This window comes from Ornithorhynchus anatinus, chromosome 3 (genome assembly GCF_004115215.2).
Source record: "Ornithorhynchus anatinus isolate Pmale09 chromosome 3, mOrnAna1.pri.v4, whole genome shotgun sequence".
Lineage (NCBI taxonomy): Eukaryota > Metazoa > Chordata > Mammalia > Monotremata > Ornithorhynchidae > Ornithorhynchus > Ornithorhynchus anatinus.
In genome coordinates, this window is record NC_041730.1 from 31,069,208 (window position 1) to 31,096,625 (window position 27,418).

General features: G+C 43.8%; 2 protein-coding genes across 2 annotated transcripts in view; both read left to right on the forward strand.

The window, feature by feature from the left end:
* Window positions 1-6,668, forward strand: part of FBXO3 (F-box protein 3) — a 32,139-nt gene extending 25,471 nt beyond the window's left edge. The window contains exon 11 of the mRNA XM_029060298.1: window positions 5,652-6,668. Within this exon, the coding sequence (XP_028916131.1) occupies window positions 5,652-5,780 (129 nt within the window). The 3' untranslated portion in view covers window positions 5,781-6,668. The remainder of the gene's footprint in view (window positions 1-5,651) is intronic.
* Window positions 6,669-7,291: 623 nt separating this feature from the next.
* Window positions 7,292-23,852, forward strand: CD59 (CD59 molecule (CD59 blood group)). Its single transcript, XM_029059836.1, has 5 exons — window positions 7,292-7,298; window positions 8,599-8,825; window positions 16,281-16,365; window positions 20,050-20,151; window positions 21,909-23,852. The coding sequence occupies exons 1-5, from the start codon at window positions 7,292-7,294 to the stop codon at window positions 22,103-22,105; spliced, it is 618 nt and encodes a 205-aa protein (XP_028915669.1). The 3' UTR covers window positions 22,106-23,852.
* Window positions 23,853-27,418: the final 3,566 nt, after the last annotated feature.

Consider the following 27,418-nt stretch of genomic DNA (forward strand, 5'->3'; position numbering starts at 1 on the left):
AGTCACCCACCACTTTCTCCTGGAAACATCAATCAACCTTGGCTTCACTGACACTATTCTCTACTGGTTCTTCTCCTACATCTCTGGCTGCTCATTCTCAGGCTCTTTTCAATGTTCCTCCTTTACCTTCCACCCCCTAACAGTGGGGGTCCCTCAAGGCTCAGTACCAGATCCCCTTCTATTTTTCCATCTACACCCACTCCCTTGGAGAACTCATTCCCTCCAGGGCTTCAATTTCCACCTTTATGCAGATGATGCCCAAATCTACATCTCCAGTCCTTTTCGCTCTGCTTTTCTGCTTTCTTGCATTTCCTCTTTCTTTCAGGACATTTCTAATTGGATGTCCCTCCAACATCTCAAATCTGACATCCAAAACAGACTCAGACTTTCCCATCATTGTGGACAGCACCTACATCCTCCCTGTCTCACAAGCCTTTAACCGTAGAATTATCCTCAACTCCTCTCTCTTTCAACCCATATATTCAATCTGTCACCAAATCCTCTTGGTTCAACCTTCACAACAGTACTAAAATCTACCTTTTTGTCTCCATCCAAACTGCTGCCATGTTTAAACCAAACACTTATCCAACCTGCCTTGATTACTGCATCAGCCTCCATGCTGACCTTCATGCCTCCTGTCTTTCCCCACTCCAGTCCATATATCACTCTGCTGCCCAGATCATTTTTCTCCAAACCATGCAGTTCATGTTTTCTCCACTCCTCCTGAACCTCCAGGGGTTACCCATCTACCTCCACATTAATCAGAAACTCCCTACTATTGGATTTATTATTATTAGCAATAATAATAATGGTATTTGTTAAGTATTCAATTATGTGCCAGGCACTGAACTAAGCAGTGGGATGGATGCAAGGAAATCGGGTTGGACACAGTCCCTGTCCCATGTGGGGCTCACAGTCTCAATCCCCATTTTACAGATGAGATAACTGAGGCCCAGAGAAGTGAAGTGGCTTGCCCAAGGTCACACAGCAGACAAGTGGCAGAGCTGGGTTTAGAACTCATGACCTTCTCACTCCCAGGCCCTTGCTTTCTCTACTATGCTATGTTGCTTCTCTTTAAGCACTCAATCTCCTTTCCCCCTCCTACCATTCCTCTTTGATTTCCTACTATAACCCAACCTGCATACTTAGCTCCCCTAATGCTAATGTACACACTGTACCTCAGTCTTGTCTATCTCGCCGTTGACCTCTCGCCCACATCCTGCCTCCGGACTGGAATGCCCTCCCTCTTCATATCCAACAGATGGTTACTTTCCCCACTACAAATCTTTATTAGAAGCACATCTCCTCCAAGAAGCATCCCCCGAGTAAGCCCTCATTTTGTCTTCTCCCACTCCCTTCTGTGTTGCCCTTGCATTTGGATTTGCACCCTTTACTCACCCTTCCCTCAGCCTCAAAGCACTTATATACATATCTGTAATTTATTTATGTTAATGTCTTAAAGCTCGCTATGGGAACATAATAATAACAGTAATGGTATTTGTTAAGCGCATACCCTGTGCCAGGCACTGTTCTATGCTCTGGGGTAGATACAAGATAATGGGGTTGGACACGGTCCCTGTCCCACATAGGGCTCACAGTCTTAATAACATATTTACCAACTTTATTATGTCATACTTTCCCAAGTGCTTAATACAGGACTTTGTAAACAGTAAGCACTCCATAAATATGACTGATTGATAGGAGGGAGACCAGGTTTTGAATTCCCCTTCTGTAAATGAGAGCACCGAGGCACAGACAAGTTAAGTGACTTGCCCAAGGCCACACAGCAGGTAAGTGGTGGAGTCGGCATTAGAGCTCAGATCCTCTGCCTCCCAGACCCGTGCTCTTCCCACTAGGCCATGCTGCTTCTTAAGAGTCAAACTGCATGACTATGTTTAGTTCCTTAAAGAATGGGGAACAGGTACCTGACTGTCTCTGCTTTACAATAATAATAATTATGGAATTTATTAAGCACTTACTAAGTGCTGGGATAGTTACAAGGTTGTCCCATGGGGGGCTCACAGTCTTATTCCCCATTTTACAGATGAGGAAACTGAGGCACAAAAGTTAAGTGACTTGCCCAAAATCACACAGCTGATAAGTGGCAGAGCCGGGATTAGAATTTATGACCTCTTACTCCCAAGCCCATGCTCTTTCCACTAAGCCATGCTGCTTCCCCAATGATGGTTTTTGTTAAGCACTTTCTCTGTACCAAGTACTCTTCTAAGCCCTGGGATAGTAGATACAAGGTGATCAGGTTGTCCCACGTGTGGCTCACAGTCTCAATTCCCATTTTACAGATGAGGTAGCTGAAGAACAAAGAATTCATTCATTCAATAGTATTTATTGAGCGCTTACTATGTGCAGAGCACTGTACTAAGCGCTTGGAATGTACAATTCGGCAACAGATAGAGACAATCCCTGCCCACCTGCGCAGAGTCACACAGCAGACAGGTGACAGAGCCGGGAATAGAACCCATGACCTCTGACTCCCAAGCCCATGCTCTTTCCACTACTGACCTCTATGCCCCCTGGTTCCCCTTCCTCAGTTTCTCTTCTAAATTCTCCCTAGCTGGGCTGTATGCTGATTCTGGTTCCTGTGCCTCTTGCCCTTTAACTGTCTTCTGCTTCTGGTGCTTCCTTTGCCAGGAGCATCTGTATGCAGAAAAAGGACCCAGAGCAGCCCACCTGGTGTGGGAGTCAAAGGGGGGTTGAAAAAGCAGAAGTTGTGTCTTAATTCATCTTTCTCTTTTTTTCCCCTCAACTCCTTCCTGCTTCCCCGTGTTGAACATAGATAGGTATTACCTACCTATGGGATTCTGGACAGCCTTAGGCCTCTGCACTAAGGGGGCCCTCCCAGCTCCCCTGACCTCACCCACCTCTCCTGGAGACTAAGTGCTGCCATCCTGTGGGACGGCCAGGGGAGGAGTGGGAGAACTGATGACTCAAGTCATTCCATTCATTCATTCAATAGTATTTATTGAGCGCTTACTATGTGCCGAGCACTGTACTAAGCGCTTGGAATGAACAAGTCGGCAACAGATAGAGACAGTCCCTGCCGTTTGATGGGTTTACAGTCTAATCGGGGGAGACAGACAGACAAGAACAATGGCAATAAATAGAGTCAAGGGGAAGAACATCTCGTAAAAACAATGGCAACTAAATAGAATCAAGGCGATGTACATTTCATTAACAAAATAAATAGGGTAATGGTAAATAGGGGCACTCTACTGCCCCTGCCCTCCCCCAACTGCCCAGCATGGTAATTGGCCTATTAGGGATGGAGGAGCCAGGAATTTGACTCCTGTGTTATCCCCATTTCTGCTTTCTTTCCCTTACCCTTGCTGTATTCAGCATATTCATCTCGTCTTCTCTGACAGCAAGTCCTGATTGCTCTGACCTATCTGTAATGTACAGCCTGCTATTTTGCCTGCAGGAAGTTTAGGATGTACTCTTTCTTCCTTTTCAGACATTAAACAGTCTCTCTTTATAAGCCAGTAATTGGATGCCTCTTATGTACTTTTAAATAGCCAAAATTCAGCCTAATGGAAAGAAGCACAGACCTGGGAACAGGGGACATGACTCCTGTTAAAACATATTGGTTCCATCCCTTGCCTGACTACTGTGCCACAGTTACCTCACCTATAAAATGGGGATTAAGTACCTGTTTTCCTTCCCCCATAGATGGTGAGCCCCATCACTCATTGTTATTTATTGAGTGCTTACTGTGTGCAGAGCACTGTACTAAGTAAGCCCTTGGGAGTGTACCGTATGGCAGAGTTTATAAACATGGTCTCTGCCTACAGGAGTTTACAGTCTGGTGGTGTTGGGGGGAGACAGACATTGATATAAATAAATTACAGTATTTATAATTACAAATTAATAAATTAATTATTGATTAATAATAATATATTAGCATAAGGGATGTGGGGCTGAGGGAGCAGTGATTATCAAAGGCTTCAAGGGTACAGATCCAAGTGCATAGGTAATGCAGAAAAGAGAGGGAGTAGGGAACAAGGCTTAATCTGGAAAAACCTCTTGGAGGAGATAGGATTTTTAAAAGTTTTGAAGTTAGGGAGAGTGATGATTTGTCATATATGGAGAGGGAGGGAGTTCCAGGTAAGAGGAAGATGTGGGCTAGGGGTTGGTGGTGAGATAAATGAGACAGAAGTATAATGAGAAAGTTAGTGTTAGAGACATGAAGAATGCATACAGGGCTGTAGTAGGAAATTAGTGAGGTAAGGTAGGAGGAGACGAGCTGATTGAGTTCTCTTTGTTTTATGTTTGCTTCCCAAAATCTGAGTTTAGACTTGGTGGTGCAGTTTGAATTTGTCTCTATTCTCTTGGACCTTTACATTTATTCACTTTTTGACTTATCCACCCACCCTTCTCCAAAAGTTCCCTGGCTAAAGTTTGCTTCACCCTTGAACTTAATATAGGGGAGACAGATTCTTTGCCCTCTGGAATTCCTAACTTTCAGAATGCAGTACACCTCAATTGTTCATGTATTTATGGTCAGAGAGTTGGAAACATCACAGTCACCAACAGTATGAATTGAATCCTTCCTGAGTGAAGAACACTAGGCTAGTTGTTTGGGGGATGTAAAGGAAGAGTTTAAGATGCCCTTGAGATTTACAATTTAATAGGGAGACATGGAGACCTTGATAAATTGATATGACTACAATAGTTTTAAACAGTAAACAGTTTATTTACAGTAGATGTAAATAAGTACCAGTAGATACATCAATAATACATAAGTAACAAGTAAACAGATCATTACATAGGAGTGATGAGGTGGTTGAAAAAAAGACAATAAATATTTAACTGTATTTTGTGTGTGTGTGTGTGTGTGTGTGTGTGTAAACAACTGTTTAAAAGTGATTGGGTTTGTGGAGCCAAAGTATTTTAAAGTCACAAATCAGTAAGAGATCTGTGGCATACATTTCAGCTACCATTGTTTAAAAACAAACAGTTGTTTGCAAATGTGGTTTTCCAACATTAAAAAAAAGCAACAAAAAAAACTTGAGCTTTTCCATGTGAAGACAGAGAGGCTCATTCCTCTTCAAAACAAAATGATTTTGCCAAATTCTGCCTGGCTGTGGGGTGTAGTCCTGACAACATAAAATGTGGTTGTTAGAACAGAAGCAGCGTGGCTCAGTGGAAAGAGCATGGGCTTTGGAGTCAGAGGTCATGGGTTCAAATTCCAGCTCGGCCATTTGTCAGCTGTGTGACTTTGGGCAAGTCACTTAACTTCTCAGTGCCTCAGTTACCTCATCTGTAAAATGGGGATTAAGAGTGTGAGCCCCACATGGGACAACCTGATTCCCTTGTGTTTACCCCAGCGCTTAGAACAGTGCTCAGCACATAGTAAGCGCTTAACAAATACCAACATTATTATTATTATTAAGACAACATTTTCCCCACCAGCCGTTTTTCATTATTTCAGTGAACATTAATCTCCTTGGGATATTTTTCTGGGTTTGAAAAATTGCTGGCCCCAAGATCCATGACTCCACCTGGAGTAGAAATTCTCAAACTGAGGCAATAGGCATTTTAGAAGAGTCTGAGCCACCTCCCTATAGAAATGACCAAATGGAAAGTGCTATGAAATAAAATAATTTTTTTTAAAAGTGATTATATTTTGTTTCAAGGAAACAAATCACAATGAATATGCAGTGATGGAAGAGGATGAAGATTCCACAGATACTGATGAGTATGAAGATAGGCGGAGAGTCTTAGATATCCCTGCCCCCACTGGCCGCTGCCCACGACATACCTGAGCAAACTTTACAGCTGTTTGTGAAGCATGAGAAAAAGCTGACGTACTAATTAGATTGCTGAATAATTTTGCAGACATAAACTCTGGGTTACAAAGCAGAACAACTAGCCCCAAGCAGATTGCAGTTCTCCTTTCTTTAAGACTGTAATTTTTAAAGATTGCTTTTGGTTGGCTGATCTTATTTTTTGCAAGACAGAGAAAGAAAGCTTTTGTTTTCTTTTTCAGTCCTTTTCCTTTCTCTTCCAACTGAAGTGGGAAATGGCTCTTTAAGGAGCTGCTTATACTGTTACTTTACATCTAGAAGAGTTTCTTGTTTTTTAATATCACAGAATGGTGTGGGGATTGTTTTTAGCCAAGCATTTAAAATGTAATAGCTATAGCTATAAAAAGAGACGGGAAAAATAATCAATCATTTTCTAATTGTGGAATGTTTTCTTTCAGTTGTGAATCATTTGTTTATAAATGCTTAAAAATTGTACTTAGCCATTTAGAGATTCCTCAATATTTTGTTTTAGTGATGGGAAACCATGGTGACCACAGGCAGAGCCCTGTGACTGGTTCACAGAGACAACCTGCCCTTCAAATTGCTGTACTCTTTAACATCGTCATCACAGATAAAGTACAGTGGAATGTAGTGTTAAAGTAAAAGAGTTGAGTACAGCAAAAGCAGTCTTCACGGTGAAAATATAAATTTGTAAATAGTATTTCAGATTTTTTTCTCCTATATGCACTGTATATTGTTTAACTTTGTGAGAAGTGACAGAAACCTTATGTTAAGATTGTCTGTTTTCCCAATACTGACCTGCTTTTTTTTTTTTTTGTAATTCGAATTCACTATTTCAGGGTGAAATTTAACCACATGACTATAATACATATTTTTTAAAATTTTTTTGACTATGTATTTTATTTTTACATTATTTTGAAAGGCCACAGACCAACCCCAAGCTTTCATGCTTTTTCATAACTTGACACTGATTACCTTCTGATTCTTAGAGCAAAACAAATCATCCATGTCACACTTGAAACTCATTGGTTTACTTCAGTCTAGCTTGAGCCATACACGTTAAATATCTGTAATAATGACATAGTATCCAAATTGATCTAGCTGAATCTATTAAAAAGATATCATAATCTATAGGAATTTGAGTGGCCACCATTTGCATAGCACCAAACCAGGAATTTATAAGGCAGCAAATGCTGCAGAAAATAATGGACCTTGAACATGAGGGATTTAAAATCTAGATGGAGAAAAGATATTTGTTAGGGGCTTAAAATTTTCATTATAGCCCATGTATAGTAGAGTAGGCCTTCAAGTTTGAATATGATGCTGCCAATGGTGAAACTGCGTTTCTGAGAGAGAATCACTTGTGTACTTTGTGCATGAAAATTTCAGTCACATGAGACTTGCTCAGACACCAACAGGACAAGCACTGGAGTTGTTTTTGCAGTAGTGGCGATGGCTTGCATTGAGCCATCTACACGCTTCCACCCAGTCCACCTATTCTAAGCAGCATGCATGGTAAGTAAACTGATGGTCTCACAGTGGAATATCTCAGAGACCTAAGATCAGCAGACACCAAAATACCCTCACTACTGAGAATGATATTTAGATGAGCTTAGAAAGGACTGGGAAGGTTCTTTTCTACTTATGAAAACCAGGAGAAAAGCAAAAAAAATAAAAAAGGGAAAATGATCACCTCAACAACAACAAAAAGTACACAGTTGTCATTCACACAACTAGGCTGACTGGATCAGGAACCGCAGGGTAGTGTTATTAGAACACCAGGGACTCCGTTCCCATGAGGTCCCGCCGGCAGCCTCTGTAGGCCGGCCAAGAACCGGGGCCGCACTGTTGTAAGTAGGCTTAGGCTTTATCGCTGCCCTTCAGGGGCACTCTGAAGGCAGTCTCTCAGCTTGACCACCAACAGATGAGAAGTCCCATCTTCCTCCTGTTTCCCCCTGGGGTTGTTAAGAGTAACAGTATATTGCTTCTGTACTTTAGGGTAGTTTATACCTCCGTCATTTCTACTTTTGGGCTGTGGGGGTGGGGATGACACATGTGGAGGTTGGCTCTGGAAGAGCTGTTTTGGTCATTTGTTTTGTCCAGACTTCCCTTGTTTTCAGGAAGGTCTCCGTGTGGGGCTGAGGGACCATACAAATATTCAGGAAAGTTTGGACAGAACTTCAGATCAGCAACTTGGGTTCTGACCACACTACATTCATGTACTAAATTTTGAAACTGAGATTCTGCTCTGCTATGCTACATCATAAATACTAAAGAGCTAATAAATCTGGTTGCCACGAAAATAAGGGCTATTTTCCCACTAGCCCAAGGGGCAGACTTAGAACATTGTTTTTCCACTGTTGGAAGGGAATAGTCGAAATCCTAGGAATTACAGCCACCGCAGGCAAAGGCAGTTAGTGAAGAGCCAGACTAAGAGGGTGGTACGGCAACAGAAACACCTGAATCAGCAGAGGTTGTTATTTGAGCCTTGGCAAATCACAATCTGGAAGTGCCAAATAAAGCCTCCTTGCCCCCCTACTGAATTTAGTAGGCCCTTTTTCAGGCCAAACGAGGATCCTCTGGGATACAACCACCTAATCCCACTATGTAGCTCTGGCCGTATTTAGATCCAGAGCAACCTTCCCCACTCTCAATTTAGTTTCAAGTCCGGTAGGCCCAGGGAGGGGGAGCTGGAATGTGTTTGGGTTTTTTTTTTTAAATGGCAGCGGTGCCTCCCTTCATGAACCGCCTGGATCTTGGGAACCATCCGAGGTGGCCACTCCTTTCTCCGTACATGTCTTTAGGGCGTTTTGAGGGATTATTTCCTCGCTTTCCCTCTCCGCCCACGAAAATCCTGGCGATGGGCGAGCCCGTAGGGCAGTAGAAGCGGGCCTCTGCCGGCCAATAAGCACTGAAGCTGGAAGCAAGGGGCGGGGACGGGGCCGTGATCAGGACCCTCCAACGGTAGCTGCAGCAGCCCCAGACGCCGCCAGACCCAGGAGCGAGGAGTCAGGTGCAGGCGAGCAGAGCAGAGCAGCTCAGGTAAATGCTGGGTGCCAGGCCGGGAGCTCTTGCAGGGAGCGGAAACCTCTGCGCCTCCCACCCTTTGCCGCCGTTAGATGCCCGATCCTGCGGAGGGGATGGGGCCAGCGAAGCCTCCCAAATTCGAGTTTTCTTGCTCCCTGCGGGCGCACCGTCTGCGAAAAAATGGGGACCGGAGGTTGGAGGGGAGGGGGAGCAGCAGGTGGCGGCAGCTGGAGCGGGCGGAATCGGCCGTGGCCGGGTCTGGGGTGCATCGCCCGGCGGCCCTAGAACAGAGTGCGGGGTAGCCCACCCACAGGCGGGCCCTGGGGACCGGTGTTGCATGACCTAGTGGGGAAGGAGCGCGAGGCAAAATTTCCGAGTCCCCCCCCTACAATCAGTCAATCACTGGTATTTATTGAACGCGTACTATGTGCAGAACCTTGTGCTGAGCGCTTGGGAGAGTATGCTGCAAGAGAGTTTGCAGATACGTTCCCCCTGCCCCCCCCAACGAGTTTACAGTCTAGAGGGGTGCCTACCAACCTAAAAGAGGGAGCTTTCCTACTCGCTCTCTCCTCTCCCTTCCCCCGCAAGTAAGGCGTCCTGTCCCTGGAATCAACAGTAACAATGATGATATTCGTTAAGCGTTTACCATGTGCCAAGCACTGTTCTAAACGCTGTTCTAATCCCATAGGATCCCTCCACCGCATAGACCCCTTCCATTTGCCACCTGTAGGTAATCCCCACCGCCACCCATGCTCTTTAAACCGAGATCTCGGTCCTCTTTTTTGCACGGACCCTCGCATAGCCTTCTTGTCCAGCATCCCCGACCCAGGGGAACAGAAACCCTGGCTGGCCACATAGCTGGCCGGAGACCCTGGGCTCAGTAGTGGTGCCGAGGCTCGGCAGCCTCGTTAATCAATCAGTTTATGAGCGCCTACTGGCTGCAGAGCAACGGGGTTGAACGGTTGCCCTCCACCCCAGCATGATCTCTGCCCTTCGGAATTTTATTATTTATCGAGGCAGACACTGATAGCTTACAAATGGGAACACAAAGGGCGTAGGTGCTGGGTAAGACTGGCGTCCAAGCCCAGGAATGGCCCTCAGCATCAGGGATGGGGCAAGTAATCTCCCCGCTAGATTGTAAGCACTCTGCGGGCAGGACTTGTATACGACAGTTACTGTCCCCCTTACACTTCAAAGCCTTATTGAAGACACATCTCCTGCAAGAGGCCTTCCCTGACTAAGTACCCCTTTCCTTTTCTCCCACTCCCTTCTGCGTCGCCCGACTTGCTCCCATTATTAAGAATAATAGTAATTATAGTATTTGTTAAGCATTTACTATGTGCCGGGGACTCTACTAAGCACTGGGGTGGATACAAGCATATCTGGTAGGACACGGTCCCTGTTCCATTTGGTCCCACAGTTTCAATCTCCATCTTACAGATGAGGTAACTGAGGCCCAGTGAAATGACTTGCCCAAGGCCACACAGCAGACCCTGCCCCACAGCACTTGTGCACATGTCTGTTATTTATATGGTTTGTCTCCCCGTTTAGACTGTAAGCTAGCTGTGGGCAAGGAATGTGTTACATTGTACTCTTCCAAGCCTTTAGGCCAGTGTTCTGCACACATTAAGCGCCCAGTGAATAGGATTGACTGTCTACGTATGCTATGGGATTCCTTAGGCCAGATCCCTTGTTTGCTGGGAGATGGAGAGGAGAGAGTGAGGCTCAGTGTATGGATGATGGGAGCAAAATTAGTCGCCACAGGCAGGTCGCACTCTAGACCTCTACGCTCCTTATGGATTGGAAACGTCTCTGTCCATTCTGATGTAGTTTCAAAATCGCTTGGTACAGTGCTCCGCACACAGTGTGCGCTCAATGAATAACCTGAATTGGTTGAAGGGACCCAGGCCCTGTGTCTAGGAGGGGTCCCGAGCCGATCGGTGGGGTCGCTGGCCGGAGCCCCAGCCTTGGTCCAAGGGAGCTGAGGCTTGCGGTGGCCCAGCGGGTTGCAGCCTGAGACCTCGGGATTGCTCTCGGTGGCCTCCTTGACCCTGTGCAAACAGAAACCTCTCCATTGCTGGAGCCAGCAATTGAGGCAGCAACTGAAATGCCGCAGGAAGTGTGTCGGCTCTTTCCAGGAACAGACGTCCAAGATGAAATTATCAAAGCCTTGCTCGAGTGTTCTCCCAAAGGCCGGACAATTCAGTAGAACTTTAAATTCCTATGCCTCCCCTGCTTCCAAACTAAATCCTCCCTGAACTAAACCACGATTTGTGCATGCGGAGTTGGGTTGGGCGGTGCTCCTGGTGGGAGCAGGCCAGGGATTCATCAGGAAACAATTGCCGGAATAGAGGCAGGGGGTGCAGTCCTGGGCTCGGCCAGAGTGGTTTCGTGAGTGCAATTTCAAGATTGTCTACCCTAAACCCCCATTTAGCTGGAACTCTCAGAGACCTGGAGGTCTTTTTGTTTATAAACCTAAAGTGTTTAAAAAAACAACAAACCCCTCCCACTAGATTCTAAAATACTTTCATGTTTACCAACCCTACAGCATTGTATTCTCCCAAGGTCTGAGTACAGTGCGCTACAAAATGGTGGGGAGGGATGTGACAGGGAAGATGCAGTGGGGAGGGGGGAGCATGGCCACAAACAAAAGTGGTGGGCAACTTTCATTCTTTGGTATTTCTGTGGCCCTCGTTGAGCACTTACTATGTGCCAGGCACTATACTAAGCGCTGGGATACATACAAACTAATCAAGTTGGACACAGTCTGTGTGCCACACGGGGCTCACAGTCTTAATCCCCATTTTACAGATGAGAGAACTGAGGCCAAGAGAAATCCAAGTGACTTACCCGTGGTCATACAGCAGACAAGTGGTGGAGTCTGGTTTAGAACCCAGTTCCTTCTGACAACTAGGCTCGTGCTCAATGGTCATGGGTACTAATCCCGGCTCTGTCATTTGTCGGCTGTGTGACCTTGGGCAAGTCACTTGAGTTCTCTGAGCTTCAGTGACCTCATTTGTAAAATGGGGATTGAGACTTTGATCACCAAGTGGGACAGGGACTATGTCCAGCCCAATTTGCTTGTATCCACCCCATTGCTCAGTACATTGCCTGGTACATAGTAAGCACCTAACAGATACCACAATTATTATTAGGCCATGCTACTTTTCTAGTTTGGCATGCCTTCCGAGCAACCCCTGCGGAGGCCCAGCACCATATGGGTGAGTTCACCTGGGCAGGGCTGCCACCCCAGGGCAGAAGCAGAGGTGCTGGCCCATGCTGAGGCTCTGGACAGGAAGAGGGGGAAGAGATTGAGGGATGGAAATTACTCTCTTTTGTGCTGCTTCCACCTTCCTCAGGATAAAAGCTGGGCCCCAAGCCAATTGACTTGTAAGAGAGTAGTGGTAGCCCTGGAAGTGAAGGAACATCTCTGTACCACTGACCAGTGTGACCCACCTGTTATTACCTCCAGGGCACCCTGGAGTTGTGGGAACCTCAGCAATTGTTCTGTCACTGTATTCCTAGGTCTTGCGTAGAAGCAGGGAAGCAGCTTGGTCTAGTGGATAGAGTATAGGCCTAGGAGTCAGAATAAACTGGGTTCTAATTCCCAGCTCTGCCACTTGTCTTTGTGACCATGGGCAAATCACTTAACTTCTCTGGGTGTCAGCGACCTCACCTGTAAAATGGGGATTAATGATGAAGGCATTTGTTAAGCGCTTACTACTTGCAAAGCACTGTTCCAAGCGCTAGAGAGGTTGCAAGGTGATCAGGTTGTCCCACGTGGGGCTCACAGTCTTAATGCCCATTTTACAGATGAGGGAACTGAGGCACAGAGAAGTTAAAGTGACTTGCCCAAAGTCACACAGCTGACCAGCAGTGGAGCCAGGATTTGAACCGATGAACCTCCGACTCCCCAGCCCGTGTTCTTTCCACTGAACCATGCTGCTTCTCAAGACTGATTAAGACTGTGAGCCCTGTGTGGGATATGGAATGTGTCTGACCTGACTACCTTGTATCACCCTAGCACTTAGAACAGTGCCTGGCACATAGTAGGCATTTAAGTACCATAAAATAAGCAATGGAGGAATAGTGGTAGAAGAGTATTTGTTGATCTCCTATCCTTCATCACTTTCCCTTCTTTTCTTTTCTCTTTTTCATCTTCTTCCCCACCTCTGTCCCCTGAGTCCTTTTTCTGGCCCTTAGGAGGCTGTGGGGAATGTGTGTGTTTGGTTTGGGTTTTTTTTTTTCTTAAATGGTATTTGAGTGCTTACTATGTGCCCGGGACTGTACTAAGCACTGGGGTAAATCAGGATAATCAGGTTGGACACAGTCCATGTCCCACCTGGGGCTCACAGTCTTATTCCCCCCGTACAGATGAAGTAACTGAGGTACAGAGAAGTTAAGTGATTTCACAAAGTAGACAAAAGGTGGAGCTGGAATTAGAGCCCATGTCCTTCCGACTCCCAGGCTCGTGCTCTTTCCACTAGGCCATGCTGCTTCTCAGATGTTTTCTGGTCATTTTCTGATCACACAAACCTTCCCTTGTTCCCCACTTCGGAAGCAGCCTTGGTACATTGCTTAAGGCCTTCACTTGACCTGAGATGCTGTCTGAGTCCTCAGCAGCCCTATAACATTAGAGAGAATGCCCACTCCAAGTCACCATATGAAATCTTCATTTTATCGTCATTTTCCCAGCTTTATATTCTACCAGGTTGAGTCTGATTCCTTAATTTAAGGATTAGGAAATTATTTAGGAGAGGTGTTTTAGATCAAAGAAAGTAAGCTGCATTTTGAAAGGAAGTTCCCACGAGTTTATAACCAGTGTAGCTGTACAATTAATGTTTTAAAAATGACTAAAGCTTGGTTACTTTTAATTTTCATAATACTCTACTCTGATGATTCCATTACTAGGACACAGAAGTAATAGTGTAGGCCATCTATCCTTGATATCTTTGGGCATTTCAGCTCTGTACACTTCCCTTGTTATTTTGAAGATCAGATCTAGTGGACATGAAGGTTTCGTAATGTGGAATTTAGGAGAGATGCACTTGTATTTGCGAAACTGTTGCTTCATTACCATCTTCAGGGCTGAATTTCTAGATCTATCAAAATACAGGAGACTTGAGCACAGTGTCTTAACTGGTAGGTGCTAAAATAACACATCTGAGGTGAATCTTCCGAAGTAGGAAAAAATTAGGAAGCCATTCTGTATGATAGCATGTTTTGTTGTCTGCACATACAGCACAATGTTATGTTGTTATTACAAAGGCCATTTTGAGGAACTCCATCCTAAAGTCTTCCCTCTTGCTTCCCTCTCCCCTTGCTCCAGATCCATTGTATGTCCCTCCAGGTTTCCCTTAACACAGGCACTACTGATGACCTCATAAGAGCAGCGTGGCCTAGTGGAAAGAGCATGGGTCTAGGAGTCAGAGGACCTGACTCAGTTCTGCCATGTGTCTGCTGTGTGACCTTGGAAAACTCACTTAACTTCTTTGTGCCTGAGTAATCTCATCTATAAAATGAGGATTAAGGCTATGAGCTTCGTGTGGGACATTGTGTCCAACCTCATTATCTTTTTAATTAGCCCAGTGCTTAGGACAGTGCCTGGCACATAAGTGCTTAATAAATACAGCCACTCTCTCTGATGGTGCACCCTGTAGCAAATGACTCACTACCATGAGAGTTGGCCCAGGGACTAGTGACATTTCTCCTAAATCCTTGGCTGGGTGGCCCAGCTTCATAATATGCCAGTTAATCGTATTTATTGAGTGCTTACTGTGTGTAGAGCACTGTATTAAGCACTTGGGAGAGTACATTTATCTTGGAGTTGGTAGACACGTTCTCTGCCCACAAACATACCAGTTTGCAAAGTGCAGTTTTTGATTTAGCTCTGCTGAGTCCAGGCCAGCATTGCTCTCTGTACCTCTTAGGTCATTAGTGCTCAGGGCAGATCCTGTACACACACACACACACACACTCACACACACTCTCTCTCCCTCCATTTTAGTGGTTCACTATTAGCAGAGTGCCACCATACCTGCAGTATTTTTCTGGAGCCTCAGAAAAATCCTTGCTCACAGCCAGCCTTGCCTGCGTTTGGAATTCTCTTCATAGCTGAGTAGGAGAGAGAAACCTTTTATTGCATAGGAAGGTCACTCCTCCTGGCACTCTACCTCAGTAGCTCTTCCATCTTCAAGTTTTGCTCTAGGCTATATTTTGTTGTTATTCAATCTGATGTTCGTGGAGTTTCTGATAGAGCACTAAAAATCCTTGCTAGCCAGATTCTATAGCATCACAGATTGTAGTAACAGTGTTTATTAACTGCTTATTGTATGCAGAACATTGTAAAGTGCTGGGAAAGAGAATTTGGGAATTAGAGACTCTGCCCCTTGAGGGGCCCATAGTCCATGAGAGAGATTGAATGGTTCTGTGGACCCCTCTTCCACTGCCCCAGGATCCTTTGAAGCAAAATGGACTTAAAATCGCCCTCATCTTCCATAACTGTTTTGAGCACACAAGGATAAGGCTGGGCCCCAACTAACGAGTTGAAAAGGAGACTGTCTGACTGGGAAATAAAGTGATCACACTGTCAACTTCTCCACTTCTGTTTTATTTATCTCTGCAGATAAGGGAGTGCCCATAGGCATGGGGTAATTTTCATCTCCCCATCCCTCCACTCCACCCTAGAGACCTTGATCCCTTTGCAGTAGTGCGTATCAGGGTTAGGGGCTGATAGCCATGAAGAGTTACCTCATGTGCCCACCTCTACGAGCTCACAATAATAGTTGTCTTATGTAACTACAACTTCTCTTCCATTTCCCCCAGAACTGATGGTTCCCACTTGTTCCCAGGCTCTTATGCTGCCTCAGGAATATTCCTGCATAGGGTCAGCAGGATAACCAAAGTGATCAAGTGCCCAGTATATGACATCCTATAAGTATACAAATGGGGCCCCTCAAGCCTCAGAGACAGCTATCCCACTTGCCATGAAGATAGTTTCACTTGATCCTCCCAGTGCAGAGCTGACTTAAGGAAGTTTTAGGCAGGAGGGAATTCAATGCACACCCCATTGTAAAATCCCTAGACAAAGCTCTGCCACTATCATCATATTTGATGGTATTTATTGAGCACTTATGGGGCCAAGCAATGTACTAAATGTATGGGAAAGTATAGTACCACAAAGTTGGCAGACAGGTTCTCTGTCCACAATGAATTTACAGTCTAAAGGAATTAGTTGCTTTGTTATGAGGCAGATGTGTTTACCAAAGCATAGCTTGGATCCCTGTCATCTTTTATCTCTTCACTTTTGTTTTTTCATGTTTCACCTATGGATAGTGCCTCATTATTCTGTATTTGCCACAGTGGTTAGCACAGTAAGTGCTCAGTTTTAAATACCATTACAATTCAAGCCCGGACAAAGGAATACACCATATATTATGAATCAATTCAAATGTTTGTTTTCTCTTCTAGACTCAAGAAGAAAATATGACAGGAAATGGAGGAAGTTGGGCCCTGCTAAGTGTCTTCCTTGTTTTGGCAGTGTTTTGCAATTATGGTAGGTATTCTAGAATTTGGAAAATTCAGGCAACTTTTGTCCAATGTACAAGCTTCTCTAGGCCCTTCTGAAATTCTCGTGTGTCCCCCTCTCCTCCACATACATCTCCTTTGAGCCAGCAAACAAACAAGGGAAGATTTCCCACTGCTTAGTGTAGAAACCCCTAAAATATGTGACTTGTGGTGCAGTCAGAAATACTCCTTAGAGCCTCTGCACTTTGATAGTTATCTTACCCCAACATCATTTATGTACATATCCTTATACACAGCCATTTCCTTTATCTGTCATTTATTTTAACATGTTTCCCCCTCTAGATTGTAAGTTTCCTGTGGGCGGGGATCATGTCCACCAACTCTGTTGTGTTGTGCTCTTCCAAAGGCTTAGTATAATTTTGTGCACTCAATATTAGCCATATGCTGAATTTTTATTCCTGTTAACCTGAGTAATTGGAAATGCATGTTCTTAAATTGGGATTTAATAGGATTTACCCCTGTTAAAAGTACAAGTAGAAAAAGAATAATTTTTTTTCATAAGAAAGACTGGTAGGGTCTTATTAAGACAGAATATATTGTATTTGATACTTCGGTTTTCAGTAACGACTATGTCTTAAAGAAACTTGGTTAATATTGAAACATTTAATATTCTTATAGGAAAATCCCTAGGTTATCTACCATTTTAATTGTTAAGATAATCCCCAGTAAGTGGTAGGCAGGAAGCAGGAAATGTTTCTTTTGGGGAAGATCCTCTAGAAGGAGTTTGAGTGGTGGCTTTTTAGAAGAAATGTAGGTTGTGTCATTTAAAAGCTGAGTTTTGGACGGTGGCAGGAGAAGAGCTATGATGAGGAGAAATAAGATAACCAGATGCCGTCTCTCAATACCCCTTGCTCATGGATATAGGAGAAAAAGTTCAGAAATGTACTTCAGGGGAATGAGGAAGTGTAGACTCAAGTATATATTCTTTTTCTTTTCCCACTTTGAGTACTGCATCAGCCTCCTCACTGGCCTCCCTGAATCCAATCTCTCCCCTCACCAGTCCATACTCACCAGTCCACCATTCTTCTGAGAAATTGTTCAGTTCGTGTCTCCCGATTCCTCAGAAACCTCCAGTGGTTGCTCATCCACCTCTGGGCCAATCAAAAATTCCTTCCCGTTGGCCTCATCCCCATATCATGTACATACATATCTGTAACATGTTTATATTAATGTCTCTCTCACCCTCTGGACTGTAAGCTCATTGTGGGCAGAAAACATGTATACTGTAGTCTCCCAAATGCTTAGTACAATGCTCTGCACACAGTAGGTGCTCAATAAATACCGTTGATTAAGACACTCTACCACTTCTATCTAACCTCTCTGATTTACTACAGTCTAATGCCAACCAACTCTGTACCTCAATCACATCTATCCTGCTACTGACCAGAAGCAGCAAGGTGCAGTGGCTAGAGCACAGACCTGGGAGGTCATGGGTTCTAATCCCGGCTCTGCCATTTGTCTGCTGTGTGACCTTGGACAACTTTGTTGGGCCTCAGTTCCCTCATATGTAAAATGGGGATTGAAGCTGTGAGTCCCACCTGGGACTGTGTCCAACCCTATTTGCTTTTCTCCACCCCAGCGCTTAGTACAGGGCCTGGTACGCAGTAAGCACTTAAATACCATAAATTCTTCTTCTTATTATTATTATTATCATGCCCACATTCTCCTTTGAGTCTGGAACTCCTTCCCCCTTCACATCTGACAGTCTACCAAACTCCTTCCCCCTTTGTATCCGACAGTCTACCACTCTCCTCACCTTCAAAATCCTCCTAAAATTACATCTCCAAGAGACCTTCTTTGACTGCGTCTGCATTTCCCTTATCTTCCCTACCCTCTGGGTCGACTATGTATCCCTTACACACTTGGATACTCACCTCAGCCCCAAGCACTTATGTAAATATCGTTATACTCTGCCATTCCCAACCTGTAAGTTATTTTGTTGTCTATTTCTTCTGGTAGTCTGTAAGCTCCTTGTGAGCAGGGATCACATCTACCAACTTGATTATATTGAATTTTCCCAAACGCTTAGTACAGTACTCAGCACAAAGAAAGCACCCAGCAAAAAGCATTGATTGATACTGTGTGTCCAGCACTGTACTAAAAGCTTGGGAGAGTACAGTAAAATTAGTGGACATCATCTTTGCCCCCAAATAATTTACATTCTAGTGGCAGAGATGGACCCTTAAATTTATTACAGATGAGAGGAAAAAGAAAACAGGGATTGTATACCTGAATTAGTGATTGAAATAATAGATTGTGCAGTATATGTACACAACTTCTCTGGGCGGTTGAGTACTAAGTGCCTATGAGTTCCAGAAGTGATTAAGTGGCATTTTGGGGGTATAAACTGGGAAGACTAGAAATTAACTGGGGAAAAGATGGGCTTTCAAAATGACTTTTCAAAATCAGAAGAGCTGTGATGTGTTGAATAGGAAATTGGCAGAAGTTTCAGGCAGGGGCAAGGGTGTGAGTAAGGTATTAATAATTGGAGAGACAACAAGGAGCCTGGGAGAGACAACAAGGAGCCTGAGAGGAACAGAGTATGAGCTGGGGTGTAGTGAGACAAGAGTAAAGAGGTAGCAGGTGGAGAGTTAATTGTGTCTTGGTGCCAACTGTCAGGAATTCCCACTTGGTGTGGAGAGGAATGGACAACTTTTGGAGGCTTTTGAAGAGTGGAAAGTTGGATGCTTTAAGAAAATGATCTAGGCCCCAGGACAGATTGGAGAGAGGAAGATATTGGAAGCAAGGAGTTAAGTGAATAGGTTGAGGCCATACTCAAGACAGGATAGTGGATGTTTTGGAGGGAGAAGGAAAATTGTGGCCAACAAATTTTTGGCAAATTTTAGATTCAAAAAGAAAAGCCCAACTAGGGTCATCTGAGCTTCTATAACAATAGTCTCTGAAGATAGATGAACTGGGAAATCAAGCATATGAGAGGAAAGGGTCAAGGTTTCCCCCAGTAGATGATAAGCTCACTGAGAGAAGGAATCCTGGCTACTGAATCTATTGTACTTTCCCAAGTGCTTAGTAGCATGCTTTGTGCATAGTAAGTGCTCCCTAAATACCATTGATTGATTAACATTCCTCCAAGCCTGCTGCATTGGGACATTAAAAAAAAATGTTCTCAGTCAAGACTTTGCTCTGTTCCCATCATGGTTAAAGCAGTGAGGGATTTATCTGGCCCTCACAGGTTTTCTTTTTCTTGGACTCTGCAGCAAATCTTTACTTTCAACGTGCTAATAAATTATTAGTCATAAAAATATGTGTTAGAGAATAATTTAATTGCATGCTCGAGCTAGCTCTGCAGGCAGAAAGAACATCTTGCTAAATCATATGCATCACCAAGGAAACCGTTGGGTCTGAGTAAATCAGGAATTACATTTCCTTCTATGGAAATCCTTTTCTTAAATATACAAGATTATGTAGGTGTAGTAAATTCTATTAAATATAATTACTTCAATATTTTTTTTTTAGTTACAGCAAAGGAAATGAGTAGAAAACAGGAAAAAAAATCTGCTATTTGTTTAACTTGGAGACTATTGGATATTCGATTCAAGCAATATTTTAGTTCAATGTTTGGGGAGTTCTACTCTGTTCAAAAAAATGAAAATAGGAAATGCCTTAAACAAGTGTTTATTGTTTTAACACTTAGGTGGCACATTAAAATGTTATTCCTGTTCTTTGACTCGGTATGGGTGCAACACGAGTATAACCTGCCCATCTGAAAAGAATGCCTGCCTGAAGCTGTCTGTTGGTAAGAGTTTCCGCCAAAGCTCTCTCCCTTTTATTCTTTTCTAAGCTTATAGTGGGTTAAAACAAAATCCACAAAATAATCCTTTTTAGGAATATTAATGAGAGGTCGGACTTGGAGAAGGCAGTTGACTTAGGTTCACAGAAATGTCTTGTCCTATTGCTGCTCAAGTTGCCTGTGTTTCAAAATTTTGTGTGTGTGTGTTGTGTGGCTTTTGTTCAGAAAGCCTTGGCTTTGCAGTGTTATTGTAGAGGCACAGGCTTCCATATAATTGAGAAAGCTTATCTGTATCACAAGTTAGGCTAGAGGGTAGGTAATTATGCTTCGTATTTGAATTTGAGGCTCACTTTTCTGGCTTGATCTCTCTCACTGACCAGCTGAGGTTCAGGCAGTTTTTGAGAGTGTGTAGTGTTGTGGTCTTCCTACACTCTGACCGTCCAGGTCTGCAGCACCCACATGGTTAAGGCATTTAGGAGGTTGAACAGCATCTGGCTCTGGAGATTGCATCCAATATTAGAGTTTCCTCTCCATAATAAAGGGGGGCGGGTGGTGGTGGTGGGGTGTGTGTGTGTGTGTTGGATTGGGTGGGTGGGTGGAACTGCCACCTGGACTGGAGTTTCTGGAGCTGAAGGCATTCTAAAGTAGAAGGGCATCCCAATTATGTCAACAGTAAAATGCAAGAAATGAATTGGAGATGCCTCTTTCCGTGCAGAAGCATCAAGGGAAGAAGGGAATCCTGACTTCTGGGCATCGTTAGTCTGGTTAAGAATCACTGTAGGGTTGGCTGCCACTCAGAGGGTTGGCGTTTAGAGAGAAAAGGCATTAAGTAGAGTTGCCACATATTTTAAAACAGAAAATAGAAGCTAGATGGCCAGCATGACCTTGGTTGAACTTTTAGAAATGCTCTTAATAATAACGGTACTAAATGTACTAAATGCTGAGGTAATACATGCAAATCGAGTTGGACACAGTCCCTGTCCCATGTGGGGCTCACCATCTCAATCCCCTTTTTCCGGATGAGATCACTGAGGCTCAGAGAAGTGAAATGACTTGCCCAAGGTCACAGAGCAGACAAGTGGTGGAGTTGAGATTAGAACCCATGACCTTCTGACTCCCAGGCTCTTGCTCTATCCACTTGGCCATGCTGCTTCTCATAAGGTTTTTGAGGTTGAAAATAGTTTGAAGGCTTGATGATTTGGATCTGATACTTGTCGCTGGGTAGCAATATGCCTCCAGGCACTAATTTATATTAGCAAAATGATTTCAACTGAATTCTACACGGTAAGTAACTGGAATCCTACTCAGAGTAATCCTTGGGATAAATCAGCCAGTGTCTCTATATCTTCTCTATACAAAAAGATAAATTACAAAAGACCAAAAACAATATCGGATAGGCAAAGATATTGAAGTCAAGTTACCTTAGATACGTGGCAGGAAGCAGGTAGGATTAAAGATTAGGAAATCTCCAAAAAGATCAGAACACAAAAAAGGAAGAACCTGGTGCTATTTTTCCTTGGTGGAGATTAGTAGGTTTTTTTTCTTCTAATAATCAAAATGCACATAATATTGGAAACCACTAGGCCACAAGGGTCCATTTGAAGTCTTGCAAGAGAATATATTTGTTTTTTAAATAGGGTGGCTACCATCATGAATTATTGAATGAAATATTTTCTTTTTATGGGGTAGTGAAAAAATAATTCTTTTAAACTTCTGTATCTCATCTTTGATTTTCTTTCTAACATTTGTTGCTTTTTTTTAAGGTGAGACTCATTCTTATGACTGCTACAAATTTCCCCTTTGCGACGATGAAGATATTGAAAAAGAATTTAAGGTCTTCAGCTTTAAATTCAAGTGCTGCCAATGGGACCTGTGTAACAAAGGGGTAGCCAACATGGTCACTAAAACAGCTCTGGTCCCATCCTCACTGATGGCGGTGATCTGGAGCCTCTATTTTTAATCGGGATAAGTAAAGAGCATCGTGTAAAAATCAAATTAACATTTGTGTTTTCCTCTTCCTTGCAAATGAGTGGAGAGTTGAAGTGATCTAGTGTCATTTATATTTCACAAAGTGCATTCTTGGCAGGGAGAGGGGGCACTTGGAGGGGGAGAGCAAAGACAGTTGTATCCAGCCTCTCAACAAAGGCCACTTGCCAACAGTTTCCAGTACAATAGTTAGTTTTTTTCATGAACTGGACAGTGGCGCCATTCTTGTCCTTGTGGAACGCCATTTGGGGGGAAAATTGTGAACTCAGAAATGATGAAAGTACATTTTAATAGTTACAAACTTGTTATTTCTGGAGGTTGTGTGGCAGTCTTGCATTTTTGTGGTTGTTCTCTTTATCCTCTTTATATTAGCTTCATCTCTGGAATCATAAAAGTTCTGTGTCCTTCCTTCCAAGTGTGGGTTCTTAGCCAAGTGGATGCTCCCCTCTCAACTTCTGATTCCCTGACTTTGAATGTTACTCTTTCTTAGGCAGATGCTTTCATCTTTAGGGGAAAGGCAAAGATTTGTAAGCCAAGTATCATTAGCCTCCTCTTTTTTTCTGTTAATTCTCAAATGCAGTATTTCTCATCATGTATAGCTGTTAGCATGCTGACTTTCAAGGAGGATTAGCAGAGCTTTTGTCACTCCGGGTGCAGTGTAATTTAAATGACACCTCAATAGAAAATGTGGTAGTAAGTTAGGGGAAAGGAAGGTGCTATTACAGAGTAAAACAAATGTACTGAAGTCTTTGGAGGTAAATTATCTGACCAGAATGAGTGTTAGAGCTGAAAACTTGAGCATCTTGATAAATTTGAAACCGTAGCTCCCTAAGGAATTCTTTTTGAAGTTGGAACTAAACAAGGGCCATGCACTCTGGGTACACAAACACAGCAAATAACTGTTTTTGGAAAATCTAAGCAGTTTTATTGAAATGAGTGACTTGGGACACTATGCAGCTGTTAGAAATTAGTGACTTACCAAGCATGATTTTCCATATTCATTTTATGTATGTGCTATGTAATGTTGCTAATTGAATACATTATCTATATGCATAGTCAGAGTATATTTGAACAGTGTATTCCATTGCTAACCTCAAGCTTCAAAATGCTAGTAAGATCTACATATCAGCATTATAATTTTGGTGCCCTAACCAATTGCCAAGATTCTGAAATCATTTAATTCCATTTGTTTTACAGCTAATATAGTGTGTGTTGCACAAGAAAATTCTTCTACATGAAAGGGCTATTAGCACATTTCCAAGTGCCATCAATCAATAGTTTTTAAGCACTTACTACGCTCAAACTCTGGGCTAAGTGCTTGGGAGACTACAATAAAATGAATATTTATGATCTCGACCCTCCAGTTTACAATCAGAGGAGGAGAAAACATTAGTGCATTGATTACCTACAAAATGGAGGTAGAAATTGATTCCTTTTCACCCTCCAGTCCTTGACTTTTTTTCTCTTCTGGCTGAGAGTTTGATTTTTTTTTCCCTGTATGAGTTCCTGGCAGTTCTTTCCAGATGGACAGGGTTACCACGAATATTTGTGTTTGAGAAAAATTTTACCAGTTGAATTCAGCTTTGCAAATAGACAGATGAAGGCAGCATTACTGCCCCAGTTAAATATAAGTCCTTTTTTTGATGCCGAATAGTGGAATTTGTTTCATCATTTGAAATGTAACTATGGTCTTTTGTGAAAATAAAGTAGACTTAAATGGATACATTTTTGTGTCATTATTGAAACAACTTGCACCTTGCTAAACATTAGCCTGGAACCTACATTAGTCTGGAACCCCCTTTTCTATTTGACAAGCCAGCCAGCCACTTCAGGGACTTTTCTTTTTTTCAAACCTCCTGTGTTGGTAGAGACTGAGCTGGTTGTTGATCTTGAGTTTCTTCACCTCCTTGGAAAGTTTTTTCTGTAGACTGCCTTGTCCCTACAAGTTTTTTGTCCCGAGGTAAAATTTAGAAATTTGCCATTCAGAGCTGTTTACTAGGAGGAAAATATTTGTAGCCTTGGAGAACTGGGTCTAGGGCAGATAAAGCCTCCCTCCTGCCCGGAACCCCTTCCCTCCTTCATATCTGACAGACCAGAACTCCCCACCTTCAAAACTCTCCTTAGGGAAGCAGCATGCCTAGTGGTTACAGCATGGGTCCGGAAGTCAGATGGTCCTGGCTCTGCCACTTGTCTGCTGGGTGACTTTGGGCAAGTCACTGGGCCTCCAGTTACCTCATTTGTAAAATGGATTAGGATTGTTGAGCCCTATGTGGGATGGGAATTGCATCCCATCCAATTACCTTGTATCTACCCTGACATTGGTGCCTGACATGTAGTAAGTGCTTAACAATTACCACAATTATTATTCCCCATCTAAACTCTTGTTAGTCTCCACCACAACTGTGGGCAACTGAATTATCTTGGAAAGAGTCCCAGGTTCTGAATTGAAGTTAGTTCCAGACCTTGGTTCTATGAGTGACTTAAGTGACTTGTTCAGACTGACCCTGTTAACCTCTCTAGATAAACATATTTTCCCTTCTGCTACTGTCTGTCAAAGGTAAAGAAAGCCAAAGGTATTGTCCCTTCAGATGTGCAAAATTGTGACCCCAAGGACCTCCAGGTACATATCAGGACTCATTGGAAAAAAAATTATCTTCCTGCCAGAATGAGGGTAAGTTTTGTCTGTCCCAACCTAGTAAAGGTGGGGTTCTCCTGCTGGGGAATAATCCCAGTTTGGATAATAGGGAAAGTAGGTAGAAGATCATTCATTCAATCATATTTATTAAGTGCTTACTGTGTGTAGAGCACTGTATTATGTGCTAGGGAAAGTACAATACAACAATAAAGAATGACAATCATCCGGCCAAAACAAGCTCTCAATCTAAAGGCAGTCCAGATCCTTAAGCAACAACCAGAACTGGCTTGTAAATACTTTCAAATACATTTATATACATTAATAGCAAGTAGAAGTAGTCCAAAGGAATCAGCAGCAAGTGCAATTGATGAAAAATGGCACCATCATTCAACAGATACATCAGTTAAAATTGAAATGAGTGTTAGACAAATGTTCAAAGATCATAAATTGGAAATAATCCAACCATATGTGATTATACCTGCATAATTTAAAGATAAGGAAAGTGTGCCATTTATGAATTAAGGAAATGGTGTTGATTTGAGAGATTACAGATGTATTTAGCATAACAGTATTGGAAAGTGTTTGAAGGTACAAGGGAGTTATAATACATGTTAGGATTAAGAAATAGTTATTGTTCTGGTGTGTGTGTACACAGCTGTGTTTTGTTATCAAAGATGATGCCACTGAAAGTTAGATCGTATCTATGCTCGTGAATCAAACTAGCTTTTGTTTAGCACAGGGAAGAGCATAGCCGACTACTATGCTTTACTCATGGGGTGGGGGTAAAAGATGGCTGTGAATTGGCTTAATCCCCGGTAAGGAGGTGCGGTCGTGCCAGTTTACCTTGTCCCAGTAGGCCATGCACTTCCCTCAGAGCATTGGCATATTTCTGGAAGTCCCCGGAGAGGTATTATGTGCCTAGACCCCTAATCCATCTATACTGTGCTACTGCTCAACTCAAACAGCTACATCAAACCAGCTGCAATGTTGGAGACCTGAAGTTTCTCAAACCCCACTCTGGAGAGGACCCGTACCCACTTCAGTGGAGCCCTGGGGCCCAGCCAGAGGAAGATCAGCAGGTTGAGCTGGGCCAGAGAAGCTGCCCTTGGACAGAGAAACCCTAGAATAGTGGACTCCATTGAGATCAGTCATATTTATTGAATGCTTACGGTGTGCAGAGCACTGTTCCAAGGACTTGGGAGAGCACAATGTAACAGAGTTGGTAGACACATTCCCTGCTCAAAATGAGAAGCAATGTGGCCTAGTGCAAAGAGCATAGGTCTGGGAATCAGAAGATCTGGGTTCTAATCTCAGCTCTACCAATTGTCTGCTGTGTGATCTTGGGCAAGTCAGTTCGCTTTTCTGGGCCTCAGCTCATCTGCAAAATGGGGATTAAGACAGTGAGCCCTATGTGGGACATGAACTGTGTCCAACTTGTTTAGCTTGTATCTACCTCAGTTCTCAGTTCAGTGCATGAAACATTCATTCATTCATTCAATAGTATTTATTGAGCGCTTACTATGTGCAGAGCACTGTACTAAGCGCTTGGAATGAACAAGTCGGCAACAGATAGAGACAGTCCCTGCCGTTTGACGGGCTTACAGTCTAATCGGGGGAGACGGACAGACCAGAACAATGGCAATAAATAGAGTCAAGGGGAAGAATATCTCGTAAAAACAATGGCAACTAAATAGAATCAAGGCAATGTACATTAACAAAATAAATAGGGTAATGGAAATATATACAGTTGAGCGGACGAGTACAGTGCTGTGGGGATGGGAAGGGAGAGGTGGAGGAGCAGAGGGAAAGGGGGAAAAGAGGGTTTAGCTGCGGAGAGGTAAAGGGGGGGGTGGTCGAGGGAGTAGAGGGAGAAGAGGAGCTCAGTCTGGGAAGGCCTCTTGGAGGAGGTGAGTTTGAAGTAGGGTTTTGAAGAGGGGAAGAGAATCAGTTTGGCGGAGATGAGGAGGGAGGGCGTTCCAGGACCGCAGGAGGACGCGGCCCAGGGGTCCACGGCGGGATAGGCGAGACTGAGGAACGGTGAGGAGGTGGGCGGCGGAGGAGCGGAGCGTGCGGGGTGGGTGGTAGAAAGAGAGAAGGGAGAAGAGGTAGGAAGGGGCAAGGTGATGTAGAGCCTTGAAGCCTAGAGTGAGGAGTTTTTGTTTGGAGCGGAGGTTGATAGGCAACCACTGGAGTTGTTTAAGAAGGGGAGTGACATGCCCAGATCGTTTCTGCAGGAAGATGAGCCGGGCAGCAGAGTGAAGAATAGACTGGAGCGGGGCGAGAGAGAAGGAAGGGAGGTCAGAGAGAAGGCCGACACAGTAGTCTAGCCGGGATATAATGAGAGCCCATAGCAGTAAGGTAGCCGTTTGGGTGGAGAGGAAAGGGCAGATCTTGGCGATATTGTAAAGGTGAAACCGGCAGGTCTTGGTAACGGATAGGATGTGTGGGGTGAACAAGAGAGACGAGTCAAGGATGACACCGAGATTGTGGGCCCGAGAGACGGGAAGGATGGTCGTGCCATCCACGGTGATAGGGAAGTCTGGGAGAGGACCGGGTTTGGGAGGGAAGATGAGGAGCTCAGTCTTGTTCATGTTGAGTTTTAGGTGGCGGGCTGACATCCAGGTGGAGACGTCCCGGAGGCGGGAGGAGATG